The sequence below is a fragment of the Motacilla alba genome, chromosome 4A, assembly GCF_015832195.1.
Source record: "Motacilla alba alba isolate MOTALB_02 chromosome 4A, Motacilla_alba_V1.0_pri, whole genome shotgun sequence".
Classification (NCBI taxonomy): domain Eukaryota; kingdom Metazoa; phylum Chordata; class Aves; order Passeriformes; family Motacillidae; genus Motacilla; species Motacilla alba.
Genome location: NC_052045.1, coordinates 14,555,072 through 14,576,243, shown reverse-complemented (window position 1 = coordinate 14,576,243; position 21,172 = coordinate 14,555,072). Strand labels below are relative to the sequence as shown.

Sequence of the window (21,172 nt, the reverse complement as noted above, 5' to 3'; positions counted from 1 at the left end):
ACCATCCCACCGGGACTGGCCACACCCCCCGGGACCGGGACACCATCCCACCGGGACCGGCCGCACCCCTCCGAGACGGGCCACACCCACCGGGACTGGCCACACCCCCCGGGACCGGGCCAATCCCCCCAGCACCGGCCACACCCGCCCGGGACTGGTAACATCCCACCGGGACCGGGACCGTCCCACCAGGATCGGGACCATCCTACCGAGGCCGGTCATACCGACCGGGACCAGCCCACCGGGAGCGGGAACATCCCAGCAGGAACTTCCCCCCGGGAACACCTCACCGGGACAGGGCCGGCCCCGCAGCCGCGGCCCCGCTGCTGTTGCCCTCCTTTCCGCCGCCCCGGTTCTGTGCCCGCCCCCCGCGCCCCTGCTATGTCCTGGCCTCGGGCAGAGCGGCCCCCGGTGCCGCCCCGAGCCCCCGGTAGCGGAGCAGAGACCAGCCGGGCACAAGGGCGTTTATTCAGCGCGGGGCAGCAGTGGGGCAGGCGCCCTCCCTCCTTGCCGGGCTCGGTGTGGAGCAGGATGGCTCCATCCCCCTCCCTCCGTGGCCGCCCCGTGCTCCCAGTCCAGCCGCTCCTGCGCCCTGCTCGGTGCCGCGGTCACCGCAGGCTGGAGCGGGACTGCGGCAGGGGCTCTCTGGGATGAGGGATGGGAGCAGGCCTGGCCTCACAAGGATCAGCTGCCACCCCAGGTTACTCCAGTTACTCTGGAGATGTGTCCAGAGATGGAGCGCCAGCTGTGCCAGCCTGTGAGCCCTCTCCAGCCCTGGCTTGCAGAGGGAGGAGAGGGGTCAGTGCCAGCGTGAGATGCCCAGAAAGGGATGCTCCACTGCAGGGGGAGTTCTGCTTCCATCTGCAGCTTGTCCACAGCGTCACAGAATCTCAGAATGGTTTGAATTAGAACTTAAAGCCCATCCCATTCCAACCCTCTGTCATGGGCACCTTCCACTGTCCCAGGCTGCTCCAAGTCCCAACCAGGCCTTGGACACTTCCAGGGATCCAGGGACAGCCACAGCTGCTCTGGGCACCCTGGGCCAGGGCCTGCCCACCCTCCCAGGGAACAATTCCTTCCCGATATCCCATCCATCCCTGCCCTCTGGAAGCAGGATGCTATTCTCCCTAGTCCCATCACTTTAGACTCTTGTTCAAAGTCCACATTCTCCATCTCTCTTGTAGGCTCCCTTCTGGTGTCGTCTGGAGGTGTGTCTGGAGGTGTCCCCTCTCCCATCCAAGGCACTGCAGTGTCTGTGGCACCGAGCAGGCTGCCTGGCCCCTGATCCCACTTGGAATGGGCTCCTGCCCAGCCAGGGCTCCTGCTCCTCACTCAGACCTGCAGGCTGGCCAGTTCAGTGATGGACTGATGGACTCACGCAGCACAAGGCCCATGTCCAACGTGTCCCTGTTCCCCCTGGGACCTGCTGCAGGAAGACGTTGGAGGGAAGCAGAGGCTCGGCGAGGATGAGGACGGTCATAGCCACAGCCAGCAGAGCTCAAGCATCACCAAGAGCAGGCAGCAAATCCCCAGTGCAGGGAGACGATGGGCTGAGGCCAGAGCCGAGTCAGGCTGGATCCACCCACACACCTGCAGCAGCCCCCCGAGCCAGCCTGCTCTGGGCAGCCCTCCTCCAGCTTCAGTCCCTCCGGCACAGCCAGGAACCCTGCCTGCCATGTGGGACCTGGGCCCAGGCCTTTCCCTCGCCAAAGGGGATGCCACAGAGGGACACTTGTTTGGGGTCTTTTAAAGACACTTTCATTTTGCCTCTTTCTCTAGGATGGGGCAGACCTTAGCTTCATGGCAAGTTCTGGATGCAAGTGGATACAGCCCTGAACCTTTGTGTCTGCTAGTGGGGCAAGGACAGAGGTGGGAGCAGCTGCTGTTTCATGCAGAGCACCCTCATTTTCAGAGTAATGTACTTTTTTAGCAAATAAATCTCTTCTAAGGGAAGTTTTCTTGCCGTGTGAAATGAAATGATTTTATGAGAGGCAATGAAGTACCACTTAGCCTCTGGCAGGGGCAGCCATCTGGCCACTAGGGCAGAAGGGGGGCTCCCATGGGCAGAGTGGGTGTGCAGGGACCTTTCCAGTCCCAAATCCTGAGTGGGACACAGCAGCTCTTCTTCATGGGGATCTCTTAGGCAGCCAATGCTCCTTCTCGTTAGCCAGTTACTCATTGACTCACTTTACAGCCTGGGTAAACAGTGACAGCAGTGCCCAGGCTGTCCCCCTGCCCTGGGGCTGCCGGGCACGCCACACTGCACACAGGTACGGTCACTGCCAAGCCTTCTGTCCCCATGCCCAAACTCACCCCCTCACCTCTGCTCCGAGTGGGCACAGCCCAAAGCAGGGGTGGCCCTGCGTGGAATTGAGAGCTGGGTTCAGGAAGGTAGGGGGAGCACCTGTTGTCCAGGAGAGCTCGGGGATGTTCACAGCCTGCCCAGTCTTTGCTGCCAGGGCCAAGGAGATAGAGCCCTCCCTGTCCCCACACCTGCCCCAGGAAAGGGGGGTTTGCTGCCCATGGAGCCAGTGCTGCCGACAGAGGGGGAGGCAGGGGGTGGACACCTGGCAGGGGAAGCTGGGTGGCAATGGGCAAAGGGTATTTGCCTGCAGACTGAGTGGGAGAGCTTGGCCCAGGAGACACAGACACGGGGCTGCTCCAGCACAGGCTCTCCAGGGAGCACCTGCAACCTGGCATGCCTGGGGCTGGGGTGAAGCTGGCTGTGCTGGGGGCTGCGGGGCGGTGGGCAGGCTGGAATCCGGCCATGATGGTGCCTGGGAATTAGCATCCAGACTGGTCCCACCCATCTGTGATCTTCTTCACAGCTGGCAGGCCCTGAGTTCACCGTCACAATGCAGGGAGGGAGCTGGCAAGCCAGAGACAGCCACTCCTTACCAAGTCAGTCCTGGAGCTCCAGGCAGGACACAGCAGGAGGAGCCTTGGTGTCTCTGCCAGGGAAACAGCGGCCGTGTCCCAGGTGGAGCAGGAGCCTCCTCTTCACACCTGCAGCCAGCTGGGAGAGCTGGAGCTGCACGTCCCTCTGCCAGTAGGAGTAGAGCAGTGGGTTCAGGAGGGAGTTGCCCAGCCCCAGCAGCCAGAAGAAGTTCTCGATGACTTTGTAGGGGAAGCACTCAGGGCAGGCCATCTGCACGACGCTGGCGATGAAGAAGGGCAGCCAGGAGAGGGTGAAGCACCCGACGAGCACGGCCACCGTGCGCATGGCCTTCATGTCACTGGTGGCACGGGGTGGGGGACAGCCCCCACCCAGCCCCGCCTGCTCCACCTCCTGGATGTGCTGCACGTGTACCGAGGCGATTTTCAGCATGTCACAGTAGAGGTAGAGGAAGAGGAAGAGTGCGGGGAAGAAGCCGAGGCAGAACATAGTGAGCATGTAGGAAGGCTGGAAGATGTTGAAGAAGGAGCATTTCCAATGGTCGGAGATCCTCTGGAAGTGTGGGATGAAGACTGGGAGGAAGCCGACGATGGCAACAAACAGCCAGAGCCCCACCAAGCACGCCCCGACCCGCGGGCCTGTCACCAGCTGGAAATAGTGGAAAGGCTTCCGGATCGCCAGGTGCCTGTCACATGCAACCAGGATCAGGGACAAGATGGAGGCAGCACAGGAAGAGGTCACAAAAGCCATTCTCAGGATGCAAAAGCTCTGGGAAGGATGAAAGGGCTGGGAAAGCTCATCCATGGCCAGGCCCATGACTGTGAAGCCAACCATGGCATCCGCCAAGGCAAGATTGAGGACAAAACAGAGCCCCTTGGAGCCGCTCTTCCAGATGTGGCAGAGCAGGACAATGGCCACCGGCACGTTGGCAGCGATGATGAGTGAGGCCAGCACGGCGAGGATGGCTCCCAGGGCCCAGCTGGCCGTGGCCGCCTCATGTGAGACACGCCACAGGGATGGTGCGTCCTCAACACAATTCTCAGCCATCACTCACCTGGGGCCTCTCAGCAGATGCAGGCAGCAGGCACAGCCCCTCACTCTCCGGGGAGCAGCAGGAGCCGGGGGAGCAGGGCTGTCTCTGGGGAAGCAGAGCTCTGCCAGCAGCTGCCCGTGGAAGGGACTGCTGGACTCGCTGCTGTGCCCGCGGACGTCCCTCCCCTCCAGCCACGTTTCCAGACAACCCTGGAGCAGGGGGTGAGCAGGGAGCACCTGGGCAGGAAGCTGCCACGGTGGCACATGGGGCGGTGGCTGTTCCCCCCCAGGCACCAGGGGCTGGAGCAGAGCAGTGCCTGCTCAGACACCGGGGCTGGCAATGGGGACAAGCACAGAGTTCCCAAAGTCCAGCACAGCTCGTGGGGCTCCTGGGGGTCACTGCCAGACCCAGGACAGCTTCTTGCTGCTGGGACCAAGGGAACACCACTGACGTCCTGCTAGAACAGCAGCCCTGAAGGCAACCTGGTTACAGTGGGGGAAAGCACTGACAAGGGATGCGTGCTCAAACAGATGGAGAAACATCTGCCAGCCTGGGACAGCAGCATTCACAGCTGGGAACCTGCAGTGCCCGTGGCAAGCACAACCGAAAGCCCAGGGTATCCTTGGAGAGGCTGAAACCAAAGAATTGCTGGAACCTGCAGGGCAAAAAAAATCACAACCTGCAGAGGGGCCTCAGATCCAGGCAGAAGGCAGCCACGGCCCTCTGAGAGCTGTTGTCTTCTGCCCACTCATGGATCCATGCAGAAGTAACTGGCTGCTGCCACAAAGAGCCTCTCTCTGCCCTGCAGCTCCCCCTGCACAGCCCTTCAGATCCCCAGGAACAGCAGACTGGCTCCAGGCTCCATGACACAGGTCATATTTAAGGGAGACCTTGTCCATCATTGAGTGACCTCACTCCTGCAGGAGTTGGATGAACTTTGCCGTGATACTTCCAGTGAAATCCATGTAAGTGCTACTAACAGTAAAAAATAATGTTTCTATGTACACACTGACTCACTTTGCTAGTCATGGATGTATTTACCTCACAGTAACTTGAAACTAATAAATTCATGAAAGCAAAGCCTCTGCATCCTTGTGCTACAAAATCCCTTACCCCTCCGGGGGGATTGACCTTCACAGGGGCTGACAGGGAGGGCTCCAGCCCACACAGAGCGGCACAAGCCTCTTCTGCCCCATGAGCTGGAAAAATCCAAGCTGCCAGGAAATGGGCAGGACTGAGCGTCTGTCTGTCAAACAGGGACTGCAGAGAGGGTGGGGTGGGGCGGGAGGGGCACTGCCGGAGGGCAGGAGCTCGGGAATGGGGGCACTGCCTGCGGCTGCAGGGCCCTCCTGAACACCCGGGCTCTGCACTGCGGGCGGCCACAGGAAGGATTGTGGTGGCCTTACACATCCTCTACTTCTGTTTGCTCAGGGAGACATTTGGGGAGCCTTTGCCCTGATGTTGGAGAGAGTCCAAACCCTCGGCATGAGATCAAGGATAAGGGAGAAGTGGCAGGGCAGTCAGGAGCAAGTACAGCCTGGAGCCAGAGCCTCCCTCTCCTGCTTTACTGCCATTTTTAGCTTTCACGAATCAGGAGAAGTGTATTTCTACCTTAAACACCTGGGGAGGGCTGACTGGTTCCCATGGAGCCTTCCATGTTGGAGTTCCACCCCCGGACCTTCCTGTGTGTGCAGGAGCAGGCTCCCACACGCTGCCTGGCACAGCCTGCTGAGCCAGGCCCTGCACGGAGAGCCCTGCGCTCAGTGGAGTCACCTTCCCTTCCCCTGCAGCTTCTACAGGCAGCTCTGACTTTGTAACACCAATTCCCTCCCATTTTTCCCAGCGGGATTTGGCTGAACATTCCTTCTATGACTTCCACACACACTCAGCTCACAGCAGGCTCAGCCAGGACATGTTGCTGTGTCACCAGGGACCTTCATCCAAACCAAAGCCACCCCACGGAGAGGAAAGGGAGCAGGAATATAAAAAACATTTGCTTCCATAGCCATAAACATTATTAATAACCAAAAATCAGAAGAGGATGACCAAAATATCCTGCTCAGCATCAGAACCACCATTTTCGAGTGCTGAGCGCACCTTCAGAGCACAGTACTGAGCTTTACAAATTATTTAAGCAAAAACAATGTAATAATAAGCAGGAATTTAAGAGACTGAGGTTTGGCAAAATTGAGCTGAGAGGGCAACAGGGTTATTTTCTGATACTAACAAACTTGGGTTTAAAAACATCTCTACTGAAATGAATCCTAGAGATTGGTTTTATATAAATATGTGGAGAATAAAGGGGTCTACAGCATGGTGAAAGCCACACTTCTGTGCTCTACAAGGGCAGACACCCCTGCAAGTGAATGAGCACAGACCCAAACTCAAGCCACCCAGTCAATAAATAATTTAATGAAGTTACAAGTTCTGCAAGAAACATGATGACAATGGCACTTTCATGGGCCCCGCCCCACGGGCACGGGAGGAGACCCACACCTGCCAGCCACGAGCCACAGTGCCCCAAAGGCCACTGGAACACACAGATCTTCACAGAAGATATTCCTGCAGGCCCAGGCACGTGGACACCTCCGGGTGGGAAACATGCGACTCCCGCCTGTGCCAGGCAGCTCGTGCTCCAGGGACCATGCATGTGGGGAGAGCCCAGCCCACGGGGACCAAACACCACGACATGGGGACAGTGGGATGAAGAGGGAGGCAGCAGCACAGCTCTGCTGCCAGCCCCGAGAATGACTCTGGTGAGATGAAGGCAGCTCTCAGAAGGGGAGGCGCTTCAACTGCTCGTATGTGATAAAAAACTGAAGAGAGCGTCAAGGAATTGGGACAGATGTGAGGCAGCTGCCTGGCAGGGTGGGCAGAGCATTCAGCTGGGCTGGACACCCATCCAGGGAGCTCCCAAAGCCCACCCATGGAGCTCCCTGTCCAGGCAGCACAACCTGACCTGCCCAGGTAGAACAGAGCTGGGGCACAGGTGCTGCCAAGAGCAGGGAGAATGGACCCAGAGCAAACCCAGCCTTGCCCAGACCACTGGGAGAGGGAAGTGGCTCCAAGCCCAGACTGGGAGCTCTTTACAGTGAACTCCCCACCCAGTTTCAGCAGGAAGAATGCTCTGGCTCAGCACACAGCAGCGCTGGTCCTGCACAGCGTCAGCACCTGCCTCAGCAGCAGAATGTTCCCCACGATTCCCTCCCAAACGGGAGCTCATCCAGGAATCTCCTGCAGCCCAGGCCACGCAAGGTCTCAGCCAAGCCCTCAGAGACTCTAGAGGAACCATCAGCAGCGCCCATTAGGGTCCCCAGTGCACCCCATTGGGTGCACTGCCCTGCCCTTCCCAGCGGGGCTCTCCCCGTGTCCCACTCTACCACCTCTCAGCAGCACAGGGAAGGATACGATGATGTTCCAGGGACCCAGACGAAGCCAGTTGGGCCAGAAGCCTTTGTAGAGTGCAAAGAAGCCCTCACTCTTCCACGTCTGGGAGGAGAGACAAATGGATGAAGAGACACACCAGGCCCACGCTCTGCCCACCTCCCTCCCCAGTGCCACGCGTGCCCCGCTGGCCCTGCCCAGCTGCTGGAGCAGGGAGGGAGCTGGAGCAGGGAGCAGACAGGCCCGTGCAAGAGTGAGAAGCATCACTGACAGTCTCTGAACCCAGCTAACTGCGTCATGGCCTGAATTTTGTTCCAGGAGGCTGGGAGGACGCTCAGGCTGACAGCGGCCTCAGGGAAGCGACCTTGGGGCCTCTCCCACCTCACCGATGACACTGTGTCACTGCAGGATCTCACTGCTCCCATCAGTGTGGTGCTGAGACCTGGCCAGCCTCCCAGGACAGGGACGTGCCCACCTGTCCCCTCACCTTGACGAGGCCATCCAGGGTGCCCTTGTAGAGCTCGGTGCTGCCCACGATGGCGCGCTGGTTCATCATCCGCGTCCGCACCACGTCCACGGGGTTGGAGGCGATGGCTCCCGCCAGCCCGCACGTGAAGCTGGAACTGCACACACCGAATCAGGGCAGGGACAGCCCTGGACACAGCCACCCCCACTCAGACAGACACAAAATACCTTCCACCGGACTTTAGCAAAGGCATTTAGCAGTGGACACGAGGTGCACTACTTGCTCCTGCCTGGAAAAGGGGCAGCGGCGGGGCTGCCACAGGACCCTGCGGAGCTCAGGGGAGGGAAATGCTCAGCTCAGCTAACCCAGACCCTCACCGGGGCCCACAGCTGGTTCCACAGGGCACTGGCAGCCTTGCAAGGGCCCCAGGTGCTGCCCAGGTGACAGGAACCTGAAGGCACCCCCTGGGAGTGCACATCCTTCCCAACAGAGAAAACATTTCTTTGGGAAGGAGGGAGGAAGAGCAAAGACACCAGAAAGGACCACAGAGCTGCCAGTCTCCCCTTCCACAGAGAGTCTAGTGCTCCTCACCCTCACCTCAGCTGGCAAAGCAAATGGAAGCTCTGCAGCATCTGCAACACGGAGGTGAAAAAGGATTCCGGTGTTCTCTGCCAGCCCTGCCCAGAGCAGGCTGACTGCAACACTGACTGACTGCTCTGGGTCCTGCCAGCTTTGTGCTTGCTCCTCTCTCAAGGCTCTTCCAGCAGGGGCTGCAAGGTCACAGGGTCTGGACAGGTGAGGACTAGGGACTGGAGCAGCTTTTGAGGGGTTATTACATGTAGCTACACACGTGGATCTCCTGCCTGGCTCACACCAGCGCACAGATACCAGTGGGGCAACATTTCTGTCATAAGACAGCTGAAACCAAGCTGGCATTTCCTGTCACCAAAGGATTTCTGCCAGGTCCGTCCCCAAGGAGGTCTCTGGGATGTGGGGATGCATTAGTGGTGGCCTTGGCAGTGCTGGGGGAACGGTTGGACTCAATGGTCTTGGAGGTCTTATCCAACCTTAATGATTCCATACCTGCTGCTAACTCTGAGCTGTTCCAGCTGACAGAGCAGATCCTTTGGAAGCACTAACCCTGCTCCAGATCCTCTGGAAGCACTAACCTTGCTCCCTGCAGCTCCAGAGCACTCTCTCCATGAATGGTCTCTCCCCAGCCCCACCTGGCTCTTCTGCCTCACACAGCCCCCCAAGCCTGTAGCAGGTACTCACACGAAGTGGGCAAAGATGGTGTCCCCCATGAGGCCTGACAGGATCAGATGTTTCTTGGTGATGTCGTAGACTGGCAGCTCCACCCCCACCACGATGGCCGCCCGCTGGGCCGTGGGGACAACACCCTGTGCAGCATGGGGACACGGTCACCAATGGCAGCCACATCCCCCAGCCCCTCGCAGGGCCTTCTCCTGACAGCCCTCCCTGTACCCTCCCTGCAAGCACACCACCTGCTTCCCAGCTTTGCTTCAAAGCCAAGGAGGATGTCTCCAGCCTGGCAGCGTTATTCCAGCTGGACTAACTCCACACTGCTTCCCTGCTCCCAGCACCAGCACACGGGAACTAGGCTGTCACCCCCTCCCCTTCTGCACCAATTTCAACACCAAAAAAGATTGTGCCCCACAAGAGCAGCAGTTTAAGAGGCCAGGAGGGGCTCCAGGTGCTCCTTGCTACAGAACAGCATGAGGGCACCTGCTTCCCAAAGATTTTTCTTAGTTCTGCTGCTGCTGGGGGATTCTAGGAGTTGGTGCTCACCCTCCAGAGGCCTCGGGTGCCTTCCTGCTGGTAGATGTCAATGAAGCTGCCAATCATCCCGCCCTGGAACAAGCTGCCCTGAGCCTGCATTCGGATCTGAAAGAAAGGGAAGAGTCAGCAGGCGGACGTCAACACCTGTCCTGACACCAGGGACAGCAGCTCCATGGCCACAGGGCAAGGACACCAGGGACAGCAGCTCCATGGCACTCCTGGGAGAAGGAGCAGAGCAGCTCAGAGCACACACTGTTCTCTACGTCCCTCTCCCTGCAAACCACACGGACAAGGATGGCAGCAGGCAGGGGGCAGGGGCAGCAGCAGGGTGGGGGCACTGGAACACGAGGAACAAGGCCTTCCCTCTGAAAGCAGTCCCAGAACAGGGCTCTACACAGGGAGAAGAGTGGAGAAGTTCCCCAGGCTCTCTCTGCCCAGAGCAGGGCTACCCTGAGCCCAGGGCACCAGGCAGTCCCCACTGGGCTCTGCTCACTCCATGTAACAGGCAGGCCCTTGGGGCAGTGCCAGCCCCGTGAGCAAGGGGACAGGAGCAGCTGGCTCACCTGGCCCAGGTCAGATAACACAGCTCCCACCCCTCACCAGTACAAATGCCATAAATGCCATGATTCTTGCTGCCCAGAGAAGCTGTGGCTGCTCCATCCCTGGAAGTGTTCCAGGCCAAGCTGGACAGGGTTTGGAGCAACCTGGTCTAGTGGGAGGTGTCCCTGTCTGTGGCAGGTGGAAGGAGATGGTTTTTCATGTCCGTCCCAACCCAAACCATTCCAGGATTCCATGATCTTTAAGAGCTCTGTTTTTAAACATCTATTAATGACCCTGGGCTTTGGTCCCCATTCATTAAAAAACCCAAACATGCAGAACTGGTGGCTCAGAAAGCACTGAGCTGCTCCTCCCACGGGTCCCACAGCCAGCCAGGAGCAGCCCTTACCTTCAGCACATCTGTGGGATTGGCCAGAGCAGAAGAGATGACCCCCGAGACCACCCCACAGATCACATTGATGAGCAGCGTTTCATCTGCAACCAAGGAAAGAAGGTCAGACCCTCACAGGAGGGGGCACAGTAGGAAGGAACAAGGGCTGGGTAGAGCAGCTCAGATCTCAAATCAGATGGTGAAGCTGCAGGAGCAGGGCCTGGTGCCACAGCCCGTGACAGGTCTGTCCCCACACCTGTCAGGGACAGAAGGTGGCAGCTGAAACACTCAGCAATGCACTCTCAGAGGGTCTGACTGATTAGAAGGAAAATCCTTGGACACGTGAAAATTGTGGACAATTATCTGAGATTTCTCATTGCAGGGGTGAGCCAGGACAGAGGCAGACAGAGAGGGACAACCCAGTGTTTCCCCAGGCCCCCTGGATTTGCCTACACGCAGCCACTTGGAGCCAGCTGAGAATCAAGAACAGGCAGGGAGTTAGATGTGATTAGTGCCAGGGAATAACCCCAGATTCCAGGCCCAGTGTTAGGATGATGGTTACATTAGGAAAACACACAGGCCTTTGCTGGTACTGACCACGACACTTCCCAGAGGACACCAGGCCACTGGCTGCCCCAGGCCTGTAGGGAGACAAACATTCAGGCATGGAGCTCACAGCTGAAAAGGCTGGAACAGTGAGGGGGTGTGGGGACTGTGTACACAGACGGAACCAGGCAGGAAGAGGCCTCACTAAAGCAGGACAGCAGCCCTGAAAGGACCTCTAGTCACAGAATCTCCTGAGATGGAAGGGTTCCACAAGGATCATCCAGTCCAACTCCTGACCTGGCACAGGCACCCCAACAATCCCACCCTGTGCCTGGGAGTGCCATCCAAATGCTCCTGGAGCTCTGGCAACCTTGGGGCAGTGCTCCAGCACCCTCTTGGGAAAAAAACCTTCTCCTGATACCAACCTAAACCTCCCCCGACGCAGCTTTGTATCCTTAGTGTGCCACATTTCCCCCACCCATCCCGCTTTCCCAGGCTGGAATGGTGTTACAACATTTCCTCATATCACAGCAGGGATGGAAATCTCACCTGCAGATCTCGGTGCTCCCTCAGGGAACATCCACCAGACTCTTGCTGCTCCACTCCCCAGGCAGGAGATGCAGAGGGCACAGGTCAAGGGCACTGGTGGAACCTCACCGTTACAGTCAGGGCCAAAGCCAGAGAGCTAGACTGCACCATTCCTATGCAGAATGTGCCTGGCTGAGCCAGGGGAGGCTCAGGTTGGACATCAGTAGGAATTTCTTCATGGAAAGGATGGTCAGGCATTGGCAGGGGCTGCCCAGGGAGGTCTGGAGTCCCCATCCCTGGGGTGTCCAAGGAAGGACTGGATGTGGCACTCAGCACTCTCGGCTGGGGACAAGGTGGGGATGAGACACAGGCTGGATGTCTTTTCCAACCTAAAGGATTCTGTGGTTCTCCTGTGATTCCGTGAAAGGAAGAAACCTGGCTAGGAGATGTTTGGGTAGGAACCACAGGCAGTACAGACCATAGTGAGGTTCCCATCAGGATTGAATCCAATCCTTGCTCTCTCTGACAAACAAAACCGCAGCACCCACTAATGGAGCTCCATTCCTGTGAGAAGCTTGGGGTTGAAAGGATAGAGCAAGGAATGAGCAAAACACACAGCCCAGAGTGTGAGGCGGGGGAGCTGGGAGGTGCCCGTGCTGCCCTTTCCCAACACCAACCTTCCATGCGATCCACGAAGAGCCGCTTCAGGCTCTGGTAGATGCCGATCTTGATGGTGCCGTAGGACGCCTGTCTCAGCAGCGCCGGGGCGATCCTGAGGGGGAACAGATCCTGAGCATCCCTGCAGGCCAGCCCGGGCCCCCTCCCCATCCGCCCTCAAACTGCCGGGGCCAGGCACGACCCCGCGGGGGCTCCGAAGAATGCAGCACTGCCCGGATTATCCGGGACTGCCCCAAGCACCCCAGAGCCAGGGGATGGCACCCACGCAGCCCTGGCCTTGCTCCCTGCCTCGGGAACACCAGGGGACTCCGCTCAGGGGGACAAGGCAGGGAGGGATCCAGAGGTCACAGCAGCGGACAGGAAATGGGGGGCCGGGATGGGCAGGGAGCAAGGGAGCAGGGGGATGCCGTGACAGAAGGTGGAAGAGGGGACCTGGACTGGGGAGAGGGTGCCGGGAAAGAGGCAGGGCAGGGCCGAGGTGAGCAGAGGGGAAGAACCCCGGGATGGGTGGGGTAGACCCGGGGAAGGCAGGGGGAGATGCCGGGGTGTGGGAGAGGTCCCGGGGTGGGCAGGGGGAGGGCCTGGGGTGGGCAGGGGGAGATGCCGGGATGGAGGGGGAGCCTGGGGCGGGCTGGTGGGAGCGAACACGACAGACGGGGCGATGCTGCGGTGCTCCCAAAGAGGGAGCCCAGCACAGGCGGTGGGAGCTCCTGAGCCAGAGGGGACGGACCCGGGGCAGGCGCCGGGGAGGCCCGGGTGGGTGCAAGGAGGCGCCGGGCCGGGTGGGGAACCCGTGGCAGATGGGTGGGTGTCCCGGCACGGATGGATGGGGCCCCGGGGGAAGCGGCACCCGCTGCCGATGGGCCCCGGCCCCGGTGCTCACCCCGAGTACAGGGCCCGTCCGCCCTCCTCGCGGCAGATGCGGAACAGCGCGTGGAACATGCCCCGGTACCGCACCTCGCGGAACCGCGCGTCGGTGCTCTGACCCTGCACCTGCAGCCGCGTCTTGGTGAGGTCCACGGGGAACGTGCCTGCGGGGATAGCGGGGACACCGGCCTCAGCGCCCGCCGGTACGCGTGCCGGTCCCGCCCGTCCCGGTCCCGCCCGGCCCCTGCGCCTCACCGAACTCGGCCACGATGGAGGCGAGCCCGCCATACACGAAGGGTTTCCAGTTGAGCGCGGACATCGCATGGCGGGCGGACACCGCCGCGCGCGCCGCCGCCACCGGGCCGGGACCGGAACCGGAACCGCGACCGGAACCGGGCTCTGCACCGCCGCGCCGCGCGTGCCCCCTGCCGGCCCCGGCGGCACCGCGCCGGCACTGCCCGCGCCGGGACGGCGGAAGCCGCGGGGGCCGCCCGCGCCCCAACCCCGCCGCACCCCCCTCGGCTGTCCCGGAGCGGTCCCGGCTGCTCCGGGGAGGAAATTCCCCCTCGCGCCCAGAACCGGCACGGAGGCGGACTGCTGGAGCGACTGCTCGTTACAGGCACCAAATCCAGCTAAAGCCCCTCCCTTCTCCGCCCTGCGAATCCCACACTCCATCGCTCCCGGTTTTCCAGCCAAATAAGCCTAAAATCAGCGTAAGAACAACAGATGACACCTCCTCCCCGGCCCACAGACAGGAACACTGCCCCCGGGCCCAGCTTCTCCCTAGCAGGAACTTTTATTAAGAAACCTTTAAACAAATCCATGATAAATCACCCCAACACAGCGGTGCAGCCCTATGGATACATCGTGGAATCCAGAAGATGCTGGGTGGGCACAGGGCCCAAACCCACGAAGCCAGACAAGACACCCAGCAGCCTCTGCCCCCGTGCAAGAGGGGGACACCGCCCCAAGGGATTTAGGGAAGGAGCGCATCCTGCTGCTCCCGGCCTTGACTGCTGGACACCCTCCCCAGTCAAAGGACAGAGCCCTGTCCCAGCCAGCAGCACAGGCAGCATGGAGAGCCCTGACCCAGGGTGGGATGAGAGGCAAAGGGAAGCTCCCAGGTGAAAGGTCCAGCCATGGCAGCCCAGGAGCTTGGAGCAGGTTTAGGCAGGCTCAGAGCCTCCCTCACCCCAAATGCTCACCCAGGACTCAGCAGCGACCGGAATCTCTGCCAGAGCCCCGCTCCCTGTGCCTGGAATGGAGCTCACGAGATCTGCCTCCCCTGGGGGACGCATCTTGCCGGCTGCTGTGCCCGTCGCCTCTCCTGCCAGCCTCCTCCCTCTTCTCCCGCTCCTCCCAGGAGCCGCTCTGGCCCCTCTGCTCGCGGCAGTTCTTGTCCCCCCTGCTGTCCGAGTGCCGCTGGTGCCGCCGCTGCTCCTCATCCCGCTGCGTCCTGCTCCCGGCGTTCCTGCCGGCGCTGCTGCCAGCATAGCGCTCGTACCCGGGGTCCTCCTTCTCCTTCTTGATCTTGATCCTGGCAGGGGGCTCCTCCGTGCTCACCCGCTTCCCAGCTTGTGGGCTCGACTTTGACCGTTCTGCTCTGCTCCGCTGCTTCTCTGGAACTAGGGTTCACATTTCGGGATGGACCAAACTCCAGGAGCAGCTTGCTCCCCACGGCTCCCCTGGCACCATCCCAGCTCATCTTCCACTACAAATTCTCCCCCTCCACCCAATTTCCCAGCCTGCTTCCCCCTCAGGGAGATCCCAGTTCACTTCCAATCACAACTTTTCCTCCTCCAGCTGCAGCCACCCCACTTCTCTCCTTAACATTCACATCATGTTCTTCCCAGCAACGCTGGGCATTTACACACCACTAGGAATGCTGAGAATTTCCAACTTCCCTTTCATTCCCTTTCCTCAGTACTACTGTGATCCACTTTGCAGGAATTACCTCTCCAGACCTCAGGACTCTTCCCTCATGGCTCTCCCTCATTTTTGAGCATCTCCTCAGCACTCTGTAGCAACACCTTATCCCCACCCTCATTTTGTGCCCATTTTTGTTGCTCCAACCTTCTCTCCACGCAGACTCCAGCCCCCAACCCCTACTATGGGCATGCCCACCTGGGATCCAGCCTGCCAGGAACACTCCTTACCTTTCTGCTTTTTCACGGGCACATCCTCATCCTCAGACGAGGACTCGGATGAGGTGTGAGGTGGCGTTTTGACCCCGCAGCCCTTGGCATGGAGGGCTCTAGTCACGTCATCCCAGTCCTCAGACTCCTTGGGGGGGCGGTAGTTGGCCACGTGGTCCACGCGGATGGTCCGTCCCTTGATCTGCGGGGCCGGGCAGTCACCGCCAGCTCCGGGCTGTCACCGCCAGCTCCCGGCTCCCAGGGCCGCTGCCCGCGGGGGGAGCACTCGGGGAGCCGCGGCAGGGCCTGAGCTCCACTCACCTTGATGCCATTGAAGTTATCCACAGCCAGGATGGTGCTTCTCTGGTCCTCATAGCAGAGGAAGCAGAAGCCCTTGGACTTCCCGGTCTTCTTGTCCCGCACGAGGTTGATGTTGACGACCTCGCCATACCTGGGACACGCACACCGTCAGCACCGCGGCAGCGCCCGCCCGCGGCGGCGGGGCCGGGGCCGCGACACTTACTGCGAGAACACGCAGATGACATCACCCTCGGTCAGCGCGTAGTGCAGCCCGCCTGCGGGGAGAGGGGAGGGGAGGAACGGGTCAACAGCACCGGTACCGGTACCGGCGGTGGAACTCCGCCCCCGCCCCGGCCCGGTCCGTACCCACAAAGATCCAAGCGCTGTCCTTGTACTCCGCGTGCCACGACACCGCCTCCTGCACGCCCAGCTCCGCCTCCCGCGCGTTCAGCTCATTGATCAGCTTCACCTTCGTCAGGGGGCTGCGGGCGAGGCACCGTCAGCACCGGCACCGGCGGGACAGGGCCGAGCCCGGCCTTGGCCCCACACCCCCCCACCTACTTCATGGCGGCGGCGGCGCGCACTGCGCCTGCGCGCGGCACCGCCCCGCCCCGAGCCGAGGCGGACGTAGCCGATTGTAGCCGAGTCGAGCGATTGTAGCCGAGTGGCGGCATTAATTACCGAGATAGCCCGAGCGCGGCCGAACAGGACCGATTACAGCCGAGTCGGGCCGATTGCAGCCGAACGCTGCACGCCGAGCCGGGCCGATTGCGGCCGAACCGAGCCGATCACAGACGATTACGGCCGACCGGGCTGAGGCGCAAAGCAAGAGTCGGAGCGCAGGGGGCTCAGAGCCTTTATTGGGGTCCGGGCGGGTCCCGCTCAGCACGGGCAGGAGCCTTTCCCGCTGGCCTCGTCCAGCCGCCGGGGGTGCGGCTGGGGCTGCGCCGGCCAGCCCTCCGTGTCCCGGCAGGGCAGCGAGCGCTGCGCCTTCAGCCGGCACACCAGGCACATGAAAATCGCGTCCACGTTCTGGCTTTCCTGTGGGTCCTTGGCCGAGGTCTCAAACAAAAGCATGTTGTGAGCGTCGGCGAACTTGAGGGCCAGGCTGGATGGCACCTGGATCAGGTCTTTCAAGTCACACTTGTTCCCCACGAGCACCCTGGGGACGAGCGGGGGCACCGCGTGCCCGTTGCACTCCTCGATCCACGTCTTGAGGTTGGTGAAGGAGCTCATCTTGGTCACGTCGTACACGAAGACCACGGCGTGCACGTTGCGGTAGTAGTGCTCCACCATGCTCTTCCGAAACCTCTCCTGGCCAGCTGTGTCCCACACTTGCACCTGGGAAGTGAAGCAGACAAGAAAAGATGCTACAGGAGTGCGGAGCATGGCCCTGGCAAGGCCATGGGGAGGGGTTTGAGGAGGACTTCCTGCTGTCCGGGTTTCAGAGAGTCCCAGCATGGTTTGGACTGGAAGGCAACTTAAAGATCATACAGTCTAACCCCCTGCCGTGGGCAGGGACACCTTTCACTATCCCAGGTTGCTCCAAACCCTGTCCAACCTGGCCTTGGACACTTCCAGGGATCCAGGGGCAGCACTGGGGCAGCTTCTCTGGGCAACCTGTGCCAGGGCCTCCCCAGCCTCACAGCCAAGAATTTCTTCCCAATATCCAATCTAAACCTGCCCTACTTCAGTTTAAGGCCATTGTCCTGTCCCTCTATCCCTTGTCCCAAGTCCCTTTCCAGCTCTCTTGAAGCCATTTCAGGCACTGGAAGGGGGTCTAAGGTCTCCCCCAAGGCTTCTCTTCTCCAGGCCAAGCAACCCCTGCTCTTCCAGCCTGACTTCAGAGGGGCTGCAGCCCTCAGAGCATCTTTGCAGCCTCCGCTGGACTCATTCCAACAGATCCATGTCTATTTGTGCACCAAATCCTACGCCATGAATGAGAACGCTGACGATTTCACAGGGGAAAAGAGAAAATGAGGAGGGAGAGCCACCCTTTGTGTAGGAGCACAGTGGGAGGGCCAGGAGCTCTGTGGGGATGGGTGAGGAGCCAACAGAGCTCATGGGGGAGGAATAAAAAACAAAACATCACAGAAGACTTCGTAGGGGGTCTCTGCTATGGACCACCTGGCCAGGAAGGGCAAGCAGATGAGGTGCTCTGTGGACAGTGAGCAGCAGCCTTGTGTTTGCAGCCCCTGGTTCTCACAGAGAGCTTCTGCCACCCCCACAGAAGGACAGCACAGCAGGGCACAGGCAATCCAGAACATTCCAGGACACCATCGATGACAATTTCCTGACCCAAGTGACAGAGATGCCAGGAGGCCTCTGGGCTGGATGAGCAGACAGTGAGGTGGATTGGGAACTGGCTGAATGTCTGGGCCTAGACGTGATGGTCAGTGACACCAAGTCTGGTTGAACCCTGGTGACCAGCAGCGTGCCCCAGGGGTCAGTCTGGGTTCTCCTGGTAATGTTTTGTAGCCTGAAAGTGGCAATTTCCAAGTTAATCCAAATTGCCCTGTACCCATGGAGACAGTACCTGCCTTGGAGTCCTTCCAATTGAAAAACGCTGGCAAAGCAGAGCTGCTGCTCATTCCTTTTAGGGCCAGTCTCTCCCAGGCAGAGCAGAGAAGGAGGGTCCTTGTCCCACCTCTCACCTCCTCTCTAGGATACATATCCCAGGAAAAGGCTGGTTTGCTGCACTACCTCCCACTCCTGCCCACTGGAGCTCAAATAATATCCAAAGGTAGAAAACCTGGCAACATTTTCTGAACGGTGGCAGCAAACAGGCTCCATGCCAGCCTGCACCACAGCTCACACTGGCACAGCTCTGTGGGGCTGGACAGAGCCAGGGAGGATGAGCACCTCTAAAGAAGAGAGGGAAAAACATTCATGGACAGCCTAGAAGCACAGCTAAAGCTCTCACCCACCAGCACAAGGTCAGGTTTCATTGTGAGTTCAACTTTTGATCAGCCATCTGTCAGTACAGCAGCGACGTTTGTTCTTCCAGCACCAGCCTCAGGGGCTGTGTGGGTGCTGATCCCCACAGCTGTGCAGGCCAAGCTCCACCACAAACTCTGCTCCCGGGTGGTTCCTACCAGTGCCAGATTTGCTCTGACACACCAGCCAGAGCTCTTCGGGTCTGGGCTGATCATTCTTTACAGGTGTCACACCAGTCTTCATAAGAAAATTCATCCTGCTGCAATCACAGCTCCAGGTGCAGCCGGGAGCAGGTTCCTGCACCGCTGCCGCTGGCTCGTGTGAGCTCTCAGCTGTCGGTGGCTGCTGCCAGTCCACCGCCCTCTGCCCCTTCAGACCCCCTGGCTGTGGCACAGAGTCCTGTCCCCCATCCCACCACAGTTCTACCCCTCCGCTGGTCCAGTGTCCAGAGCTGGAGCCACCTCAATGCTGCGAGGATCCAGCTGTGCCCATCATCACAAGGGTGGCGGTGACTCACCCCGAGCCATCACTTCTGATCTCTGCATGCTCCAGCCAACCCCAGAAATAGTGACAAGGCAGCAGGGACTGGTCCAGGGCCATCTCTGCAACACAGGGACGAGAATTGTTCCCTGGCCCTGTTCCCTCCCTCCAACCAGGATGAAAGGAAAAGCCCCCAGGAGGGGTTTGGCAAGAGGCAGGGATGGGGACCGGCTGCCATCGCTGCTGGGGCTGCTGCCGGCCAGACTGGGGCCGGTGCAGGGCCCACCGGGGACAGAGTAGGGCTCACGGAGGATAGAGGGGGGCCCACTGGTACCAGTGTGGAACCCACAGAGGGTGGAACGAGGCCCACCAGGGCCGGTGTGGGACCCACCGCGGGCTTAGCGGGTCCCTCCGGGGCTGGTGTCAGCCAGCCCGGAGCCGGTGCGGGGCCCACCTTGATGCGCTCCCCCTCGATCTCCACCGTCTTCTCGCGGAAGTCCACGCCGATGGTGGCCTCGGTCTTGCCGGGGAAGGTGCCCCCGCAGAAGCGGAAGGTCAGGCACGTCTTGCCCACGTTGGAGTCTCCGATGACGATGATTTTGAAGATGCGGGTCTGCACGTAGGGCTCCAGCGCGGGGTCGGGGCCCGGCGGTCGCCCTCCGCCGCCGCCCGCCGCCATCCCTCCCGCACCGCTGCCGCCTCACCGGCTCATAGGGGCGCGTCGCCCCGCGGACCGGCTACGGCACTGCACGGCACCGGGTCCTCCCCGCGGACCGGCACCGGCACAGCTCCGGATAGCGGCACCGGCACCGCTCGTCTCCGCCCCACACCCCGGCTCCGGCACAGCCCGTCCCCGCCCCGCGGACCGGCACCGGCACAACACGGCTCCACCCCACGCACCGGCACCGGCGCAGCCCCGCGTAGCGGCACCGGCACAGCCCCGCCCCACACACGGGCTACGGCACTGCACGGTCCCGCCCCGCGTACCGGCACCGGTACAGTCTCACGTACCGGGACCGGCACCACACGGTTCCGCCCCACGCACCGGCTACGGCACGGCCCGTCCCCGCCCCGCGTAGCGGCACCGGCACCGCGCGGCTCCGCCCTACGCTCCGGGCTCTGGCACCGGCACTGGCCCGGCTCAGAGCTCCGGCCCCGGGCCAGCCCTGCGCCCAGCCACGGACCGGGAACCGAGCGCCTTCAGCCCGGGCCGGCGCAGCATTCCCAGAGGAGCGGCAGGGACCGGCAGGGCTGCGGGCAGCGGGCAGCGGGCCTGGCCCTTCCCGCAGGGAGCGAGAGAACGAGGGGCACAGCGAGGCGGGACCAGACAGCGGGGGACACCAACACCCGCACGGTCCCAGTGCCAAGAGGTGGCAGTGGGATCACAACCGCCGGTGCCAGAATGACCCTCTTCATGTCCAGCTGGGCAACTACGGCCCACGTGTGCCAGCATGAGAGAGACCAGGAAAGGGATGTGTCCCTCCTGCCCCAAGAAACAGAGCAGTGGGGAGCCAGCAGCCCCGGCACGAGGGCACGGGGGCTGCAGCAGGAAGCACGCACACAAGGATTGCAGAAGTGAGGGGAGCAGGTGACAATCTGCAGGAGGAGAAGAGAGCCATGGCAGGAGGGGATGAGGGGACTCAGGTCAGCTGGACTGGGACAGCATGAGGCAGTGGCACAGCAACAGTGGCATGGGGGCCGATGGGAACATGGGACAGAGCCCCAGGGGCTGCAGTGCTCCTGCTCACACAGTGCAGGTGATCCCAAAAGAATCCAAAGACCCCCAAAATGGGCCTCTGGAAGATGACTCCTCCAGCACTAGCACTGATGGGCCAGAGGCTGGGAAGGATTGACCAGACCCCCAGTGGTCACGACCACCCCAGAGTGTCAGTGTCCATCTGCTTCCAGCAGCATGGACATGAAACAAGGTGCACTAAGCCTTGCAGCAGGTGGAAAAGCCTCAGAAAGCTGAGTCTGATGGAACACATGCCCCCCTTTCCCATTCTGGTAATGTCTGCAGGTCCTGCACTGCTGAATGAGAGAGACACTGTCTGACCATGGCACCGTCCCGCCCTAGGAATAAAGAGCAGCCTCACAGGATTGTCCCCATTGAGGCTCACTCACTAGTTTTGGCCCACAAAGGGAGCTCAGTTGAGAGACCCAATGGGCATCAGGGCCCCCCAGCTGACCATAC

The 21,172-nt window shown here is 60.8% G+C and overlaps 4 protein-coding genes across 4 annotated transcripts; all 4 read right to left on the bottom strand.

The window, feature by feature from the left end:
- Positions 1-2,168: 2,168 nt before the first annotated feature.
- GPR119 (G protein-coupled receptor 119) lies at positions 2,169-4,670 on the bottom strand. The gene has a single exon (XM_038122821.1). The coding sequence runs from the start codon at positions 3,941-3,943 to the stop codon at positions 2,903-2,905; it is 1,041 nt and encodes a 346-aa protein (XP_037978749.1). The 5' UTR covers positions 3,944-4,670; the 3' UTR covers positions 2,169-2,902.
- Positions 4,671-6,321: 1,651 nt separating this feature from the next.
- On the bottom strand, positions 6,322-13,553 carry SLC25A14 (solute carrier family 25 member 14). The gene is made up of 9 exons (XM_038122689.1): positions 13,382-13,553; positions 13,143-13,290; positions 12,259-12,353; positions 10,526-10,611; positions 9,589-9,684; positions 9,055-9,179; positions 7,801-7,936; positions 7,338-7,418; positions 6,322-6,745 (listed from the first exon to the last, which is right to left on the bottom strand). Exons 1-9 carry the CDS (start codon positions 13,443-13,445, stop codon positions 6,704-6,706), a joined length of 873 nt encoding a protein of 290 aa, XP_037978617.1. The 5' UTR covers positions 13,446-13,553; the 3' UTR covers positions 6,322-6,703.
- A 345-nt stretch (positions 13,554-13,898) lies between these two features.
- On the bottom strand, positions 13,899-16,057 carry RBMX2 (RNA binding motif protein X-linked 2; the record flags this gene model as incomplete). Its single annotated transcript, XM_038123039.1, has 5 exons — positions 13,899-14,751; positions 15,283-15,463; positions 15,583-15,712; positions 15,785-15,836; positions 15,928-16,057. Coding segments are annotated over 5 exons (906 nt in total), but the record flags the coding sequence as incomplete, so codon positions are not given.
- Positions 16,058-16,400: 343 nt separating this feature from the next.
- Positions 16,401-20,020, bottom strand: RAB33A (RAB33A, member RAS oncogene family). Its single transcript, XM_038122690.1, has 2 exons — positions 19,433-20,020; positions 16,401-16,902 (listed from the first exon to the last, which is right to left on the bottom strand). Exons 1-2 carry the CDS (start codon positions 19,655-19,657, stop codon positions 16,444-16,446), a joined length of 684 nt encoding a protein of 227 aa, XP_037978618.1. The 5' UTR covers positions 19,658-20,020; the 3' UTR covers positions 16,401-16,443.
- Positions 20,021-21,172: the final 1,152 nt, after the last annotated feature.

Coding starts and splice junctions, on each gene's coding strand:
- GPR119 (XM_038122821.1), bottom strand. CDS start 3,943: ATGGCTGAGAATTGTGTTGAGGACGCACCATCCCTGTGGCGTGTCTCA.
- SLC25A14 (XM_038122689.1), bottom strand. CDS start 13,445: ATGTCCGCGCTCAACTGGAAACCCTTCGTGTATGGCGGGCTCGCCTCC. Junction 13,291..13,381: donor CTCCATCGTGGCCGAGTTCG/GTGAGGCGCAGG, acceptor CTATCCCCGCAG/GCACGTTCCCCGTGGACCTC. Junction 7,937..9,054: donor ACCATCTTTGCCCACTTCGT/GTGAGTACCTGC, acceptor CGGTGTGTGCAG/TTCCAGCTTCACGTGCGGGC.
- RAB33A (XM_038122690.1), bottom strand. CDS start 19,657: ATGGCGGCGGGCGGCGGCGGAGGGCGACCGCCGGGCCCCGACCCCGCG. Junction 16,903..19,432: donor TCGAGGGGGAGCGCATCAAG/GTGGGCCCCGCA, acceptor TTCACTTCCCAG/GTGCAAGTGTGGGACACAGC.